The following is a 12,503-nucleotide window of genomic DNA, read 5'->3' on the forward strand; positions in this document are numbered from 1 at the left end:
GGTGGAGGTACTGGGTGTCTGCACTCCACCAATCTGATATTAGTCTAAAGATAGGTCATCAATGTCTTGTGACTGGACAGCCCCTTTAAATGTGAATTTTCAGCATTATGTGGCAGATATTTCTCGCACTACATGACCCAGAAGGTACTTCAATGGGTGGCCTATCAGAAATTGAAGCAGTTGGAAACAATGTGGTTTCTGTAGCATTGGTCTGTTTGAGAAGCAAAAGAAGGAGAAACCTGTGGCACTAACCCCTTGGCTAAAACTGTCCTTCATTAACTGTCTGACATAGGATACCAAAGGAAAAAAGCGATGGCCGTTTCACGCTGGAAACAGAGCTTGGACAAAACACTTGGCCGTCACTTTTTTCCTTCTGTATCTTCCTGTCTGACATTTACTAAAGTTGTTTCCTTCTTTTGCTCCTTGGAATTTGCCGGTTATCTGCGGAGCATCACATGCGGCTACGATACTGACCCGTAAGTCAAACAGTGGAGATACATTCACCTGCGGCTCCTCTGTATTCTTAACTGCTTTGGTTGGTCGTGCGAACCTATTTTCTTTACTTTAAGTTACATTGGTCTGTTTGAATGCGATTCCCCTGTACCTAACTGTGTTAGGAATTTAGGAGAAGTCAAAGCGTAGCCCATGACTCTTAAAAGACTTGAAAAGTACTTACTCAGGTGACTTTTCATTCGGGGGCATTTGTACTTCTTGAACTGAGCTACAGCATTGCTGAGGAGGCTTATGATAAGTTCCTAAACAAGAAGACAAAAGTTAAAGTAATCGCTTCTAGCCAAAGCTTAGAGAAAGAACCCACAAACGCAGCTCACCGAATGGACGACATCTCTCTCTTTTTGCTGCAGGGCAAGTATGCCGGCCTTTTCCTTCTCTGGATCAGAGAGATCAAAACCTAGATAGCAGATATAATAGGTATTCATGACATCTACTAGTAATGGTGTCTGGCCACAAGACTACAGCGGCCTCCTGTCATATACCCCGGAATATAACGACGGAATCTTCTGTCACATAGAATGGGATTCTCCCAACATTCCATATCCAATGAGGGCTACACTATAAGGGGGCTAGCCTGAAAGATAACCAAGCAAATGAAGTTATCCAGGTATGGCCCTGGACCTCAAGTTAAAGGGAATCTAGAATAACAAAAAAACTGTTTAAATCAAGATTTTATGTTAAATAAATAATATTTATTGATATATTTCAATCTGAACAATTCCACAAAAACCTAGAGATCACTTTTCTCCAACCTGTGTAAACTACTGGCTGAAAACTGCTACTCACAGGGTGAGGGTTGAAAGAGGCACCATTTTGCTCTTTTATTCATTACAATTCAATTAATAAAAATGAAGCAAATGTAATAACTAACATATCGGTATATGCAGACTATGAATATATAATCACAGGTTCACCAGCAGGGGGACTGCACTTTCTGTGCCTAATCTTTGCATACCAAGAAGTTTGTCACCCCCAAAATGCATACTAAATAATCTAGCTGTACAGTGATATAGGGGACTTAACCCCCTCAATTTGCATTTTTGGGACTTCCCTTGCCTCTGAATGACAGTGCTCGTTTGCCCAGAGCAAGTGCTACCTGGACTGTCTGCACATGCGCACTGACACTGCCGGGTGCACACTGACACTGCTGGGTGCATTCTCTTCCTGAAACCTCTACTGAAGCGCCTAGCGCCCTACACTACTGTAGTGAGAGGAAAATGTGCCTGCTCACATTCAGTGTTAGCGAGCCGACACGTGGACTGAGTTCAGGCAGCGCTCGCTCTTGGTAAGCAAACGCTGTCAATCAGAAGCGGGGAAAGTCTCCAAAATGCACATTGAGAGGGCGTGTCTGTACACTGAGCCCTTGCCTCACCAAGGAAGCACCAAGGAAGTGCCCTCATTTGCATTTAAATACATTTTCTCAGGCTGCTCCACTAGTGCTAGTGGGCGAAGTCTCCTGTATCACTAGTTTAATATGAATTGTAGGGGTGACAAACTCCCTTTAAAGTCCAAGGGCCCAATTCATTAAGACTGACGTTCTACAATTCAAGGTAAATCCGACTGGAAAAGGAAGCTTCATAGCAGATAGACTACTCTGAGAACTCCATGGATGCCACCAAGTGTTTGAATGCAAAACTAACTCACTTAATATTCCTTGTCTCCATGCCCTCTGTCCATAGAAGTCCAACACGTTATTAGGGGTCTCCAGTGGATCTGGACTGGGATATGCTACAGAGGACTAAACATACACGACATGGAAAGAATGTAAGACACACTTCAGCATTACAAAGTAATGGTAAAAGACAAAAAAGCCCTTTAGATTTTACAGTATGGTAAATTATATCTAAAAGAGAAATATCACAGAGAACTATGCGCTAAGTGCCCAGTGCACCAGAGCCATTATACATCAGCTACGTCATCATCTCTACATTCAGAAAAGTAATCTGTGCAATTAGCTTAAAGAAACATTTAGAAATTAACAATGGCATATACAGTAGGATAAAGTGAATAACGACATACATCATGATTGCACAGAAGGCTTGCTAGGTGCTTGCGTTCCTGGGCATAATATGCCGCTTGCTGGTAGTAAAATCCAGGATTTTGGGTTTGGATGGCAGTCAGCCCAAGCTTAATTGCTTCGTCAAACAAATCTCCAAACGCTTGAAATCTTTAAAAAAAAACAAAAAAAAACTAAACTTAATTTATAATTTTTGATATTAGACTTCATAGAATATCCAATAAGCAGAATCATCTAATGCAATCTGTAGAAAGGTCCATACTGTTTAGACATCCAGGCCGCGTGCTCGAAGGACAATTCAGCACTGCCGATCTTCTTCTTACACAAATCGATGTGCTTTCTGAACTGTGCAATGGCGTCCAGAGGAGTGTTGTGCTGGAAACACAGGCGGCAGATCTGCGGCAGAAGAGAAGATAATGAACGGGAGGAGATTAATTAGAGTTTTATAAAACAAAAGTTCTCAAATCATCTGTCCATATAGAAAAACACTATGATTGGTTTCAACGGTTATGTGATATAATAATATCAGGGGTTCGCCAGGAGAGATAGCGCTGATACTGCAGGAACGGCGCTGGTCTGGGGGGTGAGTATTTGCCTTTTTTTATTATACCAGAGCACTTTAGTAGTGAACAACCCCTTTAAAAGTAAAGTAATGGCTTTAAAAATACTTTCCTTTCTAGAATAACAAGGTTTGAAAATATGGCATTATAGAGGTCAAAGAAGATTTTCAACCAACTTTCCACGGATCCTGAATGGATGTTCATGTGGGCTGATGTACTCCTAGGGAAAGTGGGATTGTATAGCAGCTAGGATCTGCAGACCACAGTAGTGGCACAATTCAGGGCAGTGATCCCCCATCTCTCTGCTTCATCCCGTTGTTCTATGTTTTACAATGAAGTCTATTCACACACAATTCTAAATGCTGGACTACATGTGTACAAAGCGTGCAAGTATCTAGACTACAAAAACAATGTAAAAAGCCACCAATACAAGATACTCAGAGATAAAAAGCATCAACTAATGTATATGTGGATCTCTGATAATCCGGTTATGTACTTTTAAGGTTTAAAGGAGCCCTGACATAAAGCGGATATGCTGTGTTATGTACAGCAGGGCCCAGCAGGTCAGTGTAAGAACTAGGAGTTAGGCCATTGCTCCTCAGGCCTGCACCATGTATAAAACAGTGACAGCTTCGCCTGGAGTTTTCTAGAATTTCACAATTTTGTACACCGCAACGTTTCTCTATTTCTTGCTTTAAGGGGTTGTCCGGTGAAAGCAAGTTATCACCTATTCACAGGGCAGGTGATAACTTACTGGTTATAAGGCCACGTTCACACGTTCAGTATTTGGTCAGTATTTTACATCAGTATCTGTAAGCCAAAACCAGGAGGGGAACAATCAGAGGAAACGTATAATAGAAAAAAGTCACCACTTCTGTAGTTATTACCCACTCCTGGTTTTGGCTTACAAATACTGATGTGAAATACTGACAAAATACTGAACGTGGCCTAAGGGTCTGACTGCTACAGTGGTGGCCAAAAGTATTGGCACCCCTGCAATTCTGTCAGATAATTTTCTTCTTGAAAATGATTTAATTTGTCTTCAATGAAAAAACACAAAAAGAATTGTCCTAAAGCCAAATTGGATACAATTCCACACCAAACCTAAAAAAGGGGGTGGACAAAAGTATTGGCACTGTTTGAAAAATCATGTGATGCTTCTCTAATTCGTGTAATTAACAGCACCTGTAACTTATCTGTGGCACCTAACAGGTGTTGGCAATAACTAAATCACACTTGCAGCCAGTTAACATGGATTAAAGTTGACTCAACCTCTGTCCTGTGTCCTTGTGTGTACCACATTGAGCATGGAGAAAAGAAAGAAGACCAAAGAACTGTCTGAAGACTTGAGAAACCAAATTGTGAGGAAGCATGAGCAATCTCAAGGCTACAAGTCCATCTCCAAAGACCTGAATGTTCCTGTGTCTTCCGTGCGCAGTGTCATCAAGAAGTTTAAAGCCCATGGCACTGTGGCTAACCTCCCTAGATGTGGACGGAAAAGAAAAATTGACGAGAGATTTCAACGCAAGATTGTGCGGATGGTGGATAAAGAACCTCGACTAACATCCAAACAAGTTCAAGCTGCCCTGCAGTCCGATGGTGCAACAGTGTCAACCCGTACTATCCGTCGGCGTCTGAATGAAAAGGGACTGTATGGTAGGATACCCAGGAAGACCCCACTTCTTACCCCGAGACATAAAAAAGCCAGGCTGGAGTTTGCCAAAACTTACCTGAGAAAGCCTAAAACGTTTTGGAAGAATGTTCTCTGGTCAGATGAGACAAAAGTAGAGCTTTTTGGGAAAAAGTATCAACATCGAGTACAGGAAAAAAAAAGAGGCATTCAAAGAAAAGAACACAGTACCTACAGTCAAACATGGCGGAGGTTCCCTGATGTTTTGGGGTTGTTTTGCTGCCTCTGGCACTGGACTGCTTGACCGTGTGCATGGCATAATGAAGTCTGAAGACTACCAACAAATTTTGCAGCATAATGTAGGGCCCAGTGTGAGAAAGCTGGGTCTCCCTCAGAGGTCATGGGTCTTCCAGCAGGACAATGACCCAAAACACACTTCCAAAAGCACTATAAAATGGTTTGAGAGAAAGCACTGGAGACTTCTAAGGTGGGCAGCAATGAGTCCAGACCTGAATCCCATAGAACACCTGTGGAGAGATCTCAAAATGGCAGTTTGGAGAAGGCACCCTTCAAATATCAGGGACCTGGAGCAGTTTGCCAAAGAAGAATGGTCTACAATTCCAGCAGAGCATTGTAAGAAACTCATTGATGGTTACCGGAAGCGGTTGTTCGCAGTTATTTTGGCTAAAGGTTGTGCAACCAAGTATTAGGCTGAGGGTGCCAATACTTTTGTCTGGCCCATTTTTGGAGTTTTGTGTGAAATCATCAATGATTTGATTTTTGCTTCATTCTCTTTTGTGTTTTTTCCTTGCAAGCAAATTAAATGAAGATAATAAGACCGAAGAATTTGTGATTGCAATCATTTTCAGGAAGAAACTGAGTATTATCTGACAGAATTGCAGGGGTGCCAATACTTTTGGCCACCACTGTAAGTCCCACACCAATCGGCAAAATGGGGAAATTTATCCCCGTTACAAAATTCTCTATGAAGGTGTTGGAAAAAATCTGAGCACAGTGCTCCGCAGCCTCCATAGGGAATGAATGATGCAGCAGTCAGACATGCGCCCTGCCATTCCATGCTGACAGAGGTGATAAAAGCGTCCCCTTTTCCCCCATCAGTGCATGTCCCAGCGGTCAGACCTCCAGGAATCAACAAGTAGTCACCTATCCTGTTGATAGAGGAGGACTTATTTTCACTGAACAACCCATGTACACACTGTAACAACAGACCAGTAAAAAAACACCACTGATCCCAGATTGATACATGGGAATGCTGCTCTGAAAGTCATTGAACAGAGAAGTTTCCTCCCTGCCGACATCATCATCCTCAAGGAAACGGCCGCCATATCCTTGACGGGCAGAAAGTTTAGACTTCATGGAGATGACTTGTAATGTCTTATTTACGGCTTTCCATAAGCCGCCGCACCTTATAGTTTATGAATCCAGCCATGGTCTTTATTTCCAGCATATTTGTTTCATGAGCCCTCAGTTCATGCACCAGGTTATATGCAGTCCTGTAATTCCTAAATATAGAAATATTCGGAGATTAATTAAATGGGACACTGCAAATATTCATTCGACCATCCAAACACTGACACACAAAGGGAAAATACTTAGATTTACATGTGCTCCAAAACTAGATGATAATGATGACTACAAGGGAGTTTATGTGGACAGATGGTGGGAGTGTAAGTGTGTGACAAGCCCACCTTAATTACTGGACCACAGCACCTTTCTCCCTCCTGGTCAGGTAACCCATCAGCTTTGGATAAATGGGTTGCTGGTGCGTTGGGAAAAGACACACGAGCTTTGCACTGCGAGAAGAGATGGCGAAATGGTGACTTAAATGTGAGTCTTGAATTTGAGTGGCACCGGTTTTCGGCTCTGGACTGGAGACTTAATCAAGATACTCTGGTACGGTTTGGGCAATAGTCCGGAGCCGAAAACCGGTTCATGCCATTCAAACATAAGACTCGCCTTTAAAATACCATCTCGTCATCTCTTCTTGCCATGGAGGACAGCGTGCGTCTTCTCCCGACGCACCAGTACCCCATAAATGCTAATGATGGCTCCGCTCAGATCTGTAGACCTGGGGAGGATGGGGGCACAGCATCACATAAGGACAGTTCTGGAGGGCGCTTACTTTAAGGCATTCTGCGTATCTTGCTTCAGCTCACTGAAGAATGCAATCTTGAACTGATGCCTTACAAACAGCAACTGTCAGAAAAATGTAAAAGAAGGCAAAGTTGGGTCAAAAGAAAATCAAAGTAAAAACACAATTGTCAGACATTAAATTTAAAAAGGAAAATGAGACAGAGCATTAAAGTGACGGCGTGGACTCTAGAGAAGACAACAGCACTGCACCCGTCCCAAGCCTGGATGAAATACCATGGGAATAAGACTTTTCAAAGCTGTATACAATGTAAGATTCATTACACACTGTAGATGATGGATCCCCAACCTGTGGCTCACATGGCCACGGTTTGTGGCTGGCGGCTAAGAAAAGCAGGTCTCCATAGAGCAATAAGGGAGATAAATATGGAAAACTGGAAACAGGATGATACGGCCAGGTGGATGGGACGCCTGAAGCTGGAGGCAATAGTGTGGGGAGGGTGCTTGATACAAGAATGGGGGTAAGGTGAGGACCCCTGGATGGGAGTATACTGCCTATAAGGGATGGGGGTGCAAGGTCTCATAGTGCCTTCTGTGGGGGAGCTGTGGATGTTGTTATACTGGTAATGGGGGCTGGATGTTGCTTGCACAGTCTCTCAGAGCTGACTATAGCTCTCAAAAAGTAAGAAAGTTTGGGGACTGCTGCATTAGACAAGATAATAAAACCAAGCAATGTGAACTGAGGTCTAAGATGGTACACATGCAAGAAATAAGAGCATGTTCACACTAGCAAAAAGAAGCAAAACCTACAAAAGACAAAAAATATATCTCACACCCTACCATCATTATATATAAATGTAAAGCAAAGTTGCATATTGAATATAGGGTACTTAGTGAACTATTTTTGATCAAAAAAAGTATACAAGCCGTCCCACCAGCGACAAGGTGACCCTAAATTGGGACGGTACCTACACTGTCTATATTAAAAATCTTACTGTATATCAAAGTTGAAGTAATGCATATAAAAGGGTAGACAAATAGGACCGGGTCCCAAATGTCTACCCTTTTATATGCATTACTTCAACTTTGATATACAGTAAGGTTTTTAATATAGACAGTGTAGGTACCGTCCCAATTTAGGGTCACCTTGTCGCTGGTGGGATGGCTTGTATACTTTTTTTGATCAAAAATAGTTCACTAAGTACCCTATATTCAATATGCAACTTTGCTTTACATTTATATATATATATATATAATGATGGTAGGGTATGAGATATATTTTTTGTCTTTTGTAGATTAGACAAGATAATGTATCTCACTCTGTATATGAAGAGGTTTCTATTCTAATCAATGATGCTGCCTTCTCCTAAGGGCAAGGTATGTGCCATTAGAGAGTCTTGTGTTATTACTGAGATTTTCGGAGTGGCATTGGCAAACCTAATCTGACTATCCCCGTACCTGATGAGTGGTTTTATTCAAGAACTCCTTGTGAGATTTTATCCGTCGGATTTCCGTGTAGTAGTAGGTTTGTGCATGTTCATAAAAGGCATTCTCTAGTCTAAGTGGAGACAATAAGGGAAAGGTATTAATCATGTCAGGTCTCAGGAAATATAGAAACTGCATGGAAATGACTTTCCAAGGATTGGTATTTTGCCCAAAAGTGTACTGCTGCATCACCGCACCCCGGTGCTAGTGCTTCCAGGTACTCTGCTGGTCTCTGATTACCTGGTTATATCAATCGTGTGACATACGGGCACATGTCTGCTGCAGCCAATCACTGGTTGGCTGCAGCTGTCACATGTTAGCCTGCAACATTATCACTCTATTCAGATGCACAGAAACCCACGGTGATGGAAGACTCCTTTATAAGTTATTCCCATGATCACAGTGCAAATTCTATACAAAACCACACAAGCTATAGCATAAATAAGGTGCAATACTGTCATGGACTGAAAATAAGATATTACTCCCATATCTGCTAGTAATAAAGTTCTGTCCCTTATATGGGTGAATGTTACCACAGTATATAGTCACATACCGGATTATATAGCCCACCAGGTGATCCGTGTGAGGCAACACGAACAGGGACTTCCCTGAAAGGTCGCAGGCATTGCACAGGGCGGCAGCTCTTTCAGAAGCAATGAGATCTTCACCTGCACATGGGAACAGAAAGTGATGCCATCGATAGGTAAAGGGGTATTCTGGTGAAAAAAGTTATCACCTATCTACAGGACAGGTGATCAGTTACTGATGGTAGGGGTCCGACAGACTGATCAGCAGAATGGGCACTTCTGTCCCTGATGTGGAACCTTCATCCCTACTTAGAAGGAAGCAGCAGGTCTGACACCGGACCACATCCATTTCCTAAGGAATAAATGGAGCGGCTTTCTAGCACGTGCACAGCTGCTATACATTGTAGAGGGAATAATTATCACTATCTCTAAACTTAAAGTAAAGATTACACAAGAACCACAGGACGGATTTCATCAACTAAGGTATCATATTAATCTGTGTAGTGTCGCCCACCAGACAGTGTATGTAGTTTACTGAGCACAATCCTGCTGACAGGCGCGCTTTAACAGGTCATCCTGGTAAACATTACTGACCCCACCCAGATTCAGATTTACACTTCTAAACATGTACTTTAGCGCACACATAATTCATATACATCACAAGCATGCACACATACTGTAATATACAGTGGGACCAAAAGTTTTGCTTTTTTTTTTTAAAAGTATGATCACTTCTCTCTGGTTGTTGTGATGCCATTTTCCTGGTGATGAATTGAAAGTGCATGAAGTCGTCATCATGCAAGATCTTAATTTTAACCAATATGCTTTTGAATATAGATTTGGTCATTTAATTAAAGAAAAATGACTGCTAAAAGTTTGCATATACTATTTATTGCTCACAACATAGAGAGTAATTCATTGCTTACAATGCCACACTGACGGGGCATTGAAGCTACTAGGCTATTCAAGACATCTTGAGGGATCTTGCTCCATTCCATTTGCAAATCTGCAAACAATTCATGTTTATTGCTATGAGTACGGGCCCCAACTCATCACCCTAACTCATCCCAAAGTTGCTCTATACCTTCTGGTTCTTTGCAGAGATGAAAGGCTTCTTGATGGGAACTCGTGCATTTAACCCTACTGCTCTTAGCCGTCGCACCACAGTTTGGCGACTCACTTTGACCCCATATTCTTCGTTCATTTTGTGTGAAATCTGTACAGCACTTTTATGGACATCAGATACTGACTTTTTCTTAATAATGTGATCATCTGGTGATAAAGTTGGCTTTGTCATGTTTTAACCTAAAAAAACACAAAAAAAAAAAAAAAAAAAAAAACCTAGGCAAAATATGCAAAACATTTGGCCCAGCAAATGTTGAAAACTAACACATAAAGGGATAAAACAATGTCAAACACAATTTTCATCCTTATAGCGGACAACGATTTGCTTCCGGTTTGCTAAAATCACCCTGAAAATGGCATCACATCAACCAGACAGTAGTAATCACACTTTTAAAAAAAATGCAAAACTTTTGGTCGCTACTGTGTGTTCCCTTTTTGTTACACACCCAGCACAGGTCTGTAATACCCCATCAGAAGTTTTCTCATACATCTGACTCCATACCTGGTGGTAAAGGTGTCTTCTTCTGAATGAGAACCACGGCCACCTTTGTGTTTCTTCCCTGCAAGCTTTGCCTGTGGTACAGACATAGAACATGACATTGATATTCTCAGTGTACAATGCAGCAGTAATTTATAAAACTATAACAATAAATGGTATACAAGAATATCATATTGTACACACATGTCAGGATCATCTTTTTGTATCATAGATATTATCCTGAGCTATAGAGGACATATTCTGGGGGTGTAAATCTTAAATGAACTTTCTGCATCATCACCTTTGACTGGTAGAGGTCCAAGTGCTGAGACCCTCATCAATCTCTAGGAATAAAATGGCTTCTTGGTCTCCTTGATTAGCTGTGTACAGGCTGTGGGAATTAGTAGACTATACAAGGATTACGCCTTCTCTCTCTCTCTCTCTCTCTCTCAGGAGAACATTTGTAGTCTCAGCACCCAAAACTCCCCCCAAATATAAACTTCTAAGCGTATCCCTATGGCAAGTTTTTTTGTTTATAAATTGAGGCTACACTTTAAGGAACAGAAAAAGTTAGGATGAAAGTATTGAGATTGTTCTGGAAAGTTAAAAAAAGAAACTGGTCCAAAAAATTCCAAAATTATAGAATTAGTAAGTAAAGATATATGTAGGAATGAGGCTCGCAGTCAGTGAATGAAACATTATTTGTATAGCAGCTAAAAACCCGTCCTGATCTACCCCTGCTTACATAGGTGCAGAACTTATCACAGGATTCCTGACATGAGACCTTGTCTATATGTCCCATTAGGTCATATGGATGTATAAAGGGTATTCCGACGGCTGGGCTCCCCCTTTATACGCCGACAAGGTGGAGCCGGTGTATCCATACATCAAATGGACAGCTATTCATGTGAATGGCAGACATGTAATGCCTCTAATGCAGGAATACACAAGTCTATTTGCTGAGGATGAGACAAGCCAGATACAGGCAGGGGTCAGAGAATCCACATATAAATAACAAAAGACTGACCGTCACTGCCAAACAGAAAACTGATGTGTACAGCTGCAAACTAAGAGTATCCATCTCCATATATAACTAACAAATAAAGTTTCACTCTGTAGTGCTATAGCATGTAAACATGAAATATATGAAATTTGAATTGCATTACTGCTCTAGAAAATAGGAAAAAATAAAGATACTTAGCACATACTTTGGCCAATTCATTTATGCTCAGCAGCCAACGACAAGGCAAACTTTTTTTACTGGGCCCTATCCTAATGTGAATCCTCTCCTAGGCTGAAGCCTATTTATATATGGTCTCTCTGACTGAGCTCTCCATCAGCCCGTGGCGGTTTTAATTGCAGCAGGGTCCTTCCTACCCATATAAATGTACGCTTCAGCCTAGGAGAGGTATCACATTAGGATAGGTTCCCAGCAAAAGAAGATCGCCTTGTCGTTGGCTCATGGGCATACATGAATTGGCCAAATATCTTTGTTTTTTTCCTATTTTCTAGAGCAGTAATGCAATTCAAATTTTATATATTTCATGTTTACAAGCTATAGCACTACAGAGTACAACTTTATTTGTTAGTTAGAGATTCCACATAGACTCTAGAGTGTCTATAGCCAGATTCAGTTTTTCATCATCTTTACCTTACAATTTCCACCCTGGTCGCACATTCGGACTGTTTCTCCTTCCATTGGGCCTCATCCCAATCAAGTTCGTAAAATACGACGACTAGAGCTGGTACTAGGTTAAGATGTTTATTCATCCAGCCAGTCTTAAGGATTCCTTTAGGGATGTACCATTCATATGATGTTCTCTAAAGGAAGAAAAACTGCAACTATGAAAGTTGTGGCCTTACACAATACATATGTCATTCAGAATATTTGACTATAGAGTCTGTGTGTCATTTACAGTTGTATTTTGTGGCAGCCAACTGACTGTGTCAACTGGGCAAGCTATGATCAATAACTCTCTCCCTACGCCTTGCTTTACAGTGCATCTCTCCCTGTTCAGACTGCCTCGCTATCTTGTGCAGCCTATCAGTACATATT

At 41.5% G+C, this 12,503-nt stretch overlaps 1 protein-coding gene across 1 annotated transcript in view; it reads right to left on the bottom strand.

Annotated features, from left to right (window-relative positions):
• Nucleotides 1-12,503, bottom strand: part of TRAPPC11 (trafficking protein particle complex subunit 11) — a 55,741-nt gene that overhangs the window by 40,201 nt on the left and 3,037 nt on the right. The window contains exons 3-13 of the mRNA XM_073642812.1: nucleotides 12,099-12,268; nucleotides 10,472-10,542; nucleotides 8,871-8,985; nucleotides 8,291-8,390; nucleotides 6,864-6,937; nucleotides 6,147-6,243; nucleotides 2,793-2,926; nucleotides 2,533-2,680; nucleotides 2,158-2,251; nucleotides 831-910; nucleotides 677-755 (exon numbers count right to left, since the gene is read on the bottom strand). Coding sequence (XP_073498913.1) covers nucleotides 677-755; nucleotides 831-910; nucleotides 2,158-2,251; nucleotides 2,533-2,680; nucleotides 2,793-2,926; nucleotides 6,147-6,243; nucleotides 6,864-6,937; nucleotides 8,291-8,390; nucleotides 8,871-8,985; nucleotides 10,472-10,542; nucleotides 12,099-12,268 — 1,162 coding nt within the window. The remainder of the gene's footprint in view (nucleotides 1-676; nucleotides 756-830; nucleotides 911-2,157; nucleotides 2,252-2,532; nucleotides 2,681-2,792; nucleotides 2,927-6,146; nucleotides 6,244-6,863; nucleotides 6,938-8,290; nucleotides 8,391-8,870; nucleotides 8,986-10,471; nucleotides 10,543-12,098; nucleotides 12,269-12,503) is intronic.

Source organism: Phyllobates terribilis, unplaced genomic scaffold (assembly GCF_046119375.1).
Source record: "Phyllobates terribilis strain yellow unplaced genomic scaffold, ASM4611937v1 Scaffold_1__5_contigs__length_1240528914, whole genome shotgun sequence".
Classification (NCBI taxonomy): Eukaryota; Metazoa; Chordata; class Amphibia; order Anura; family Dendrobatidae; genus Phyllobates; species Phyllobates terribilis.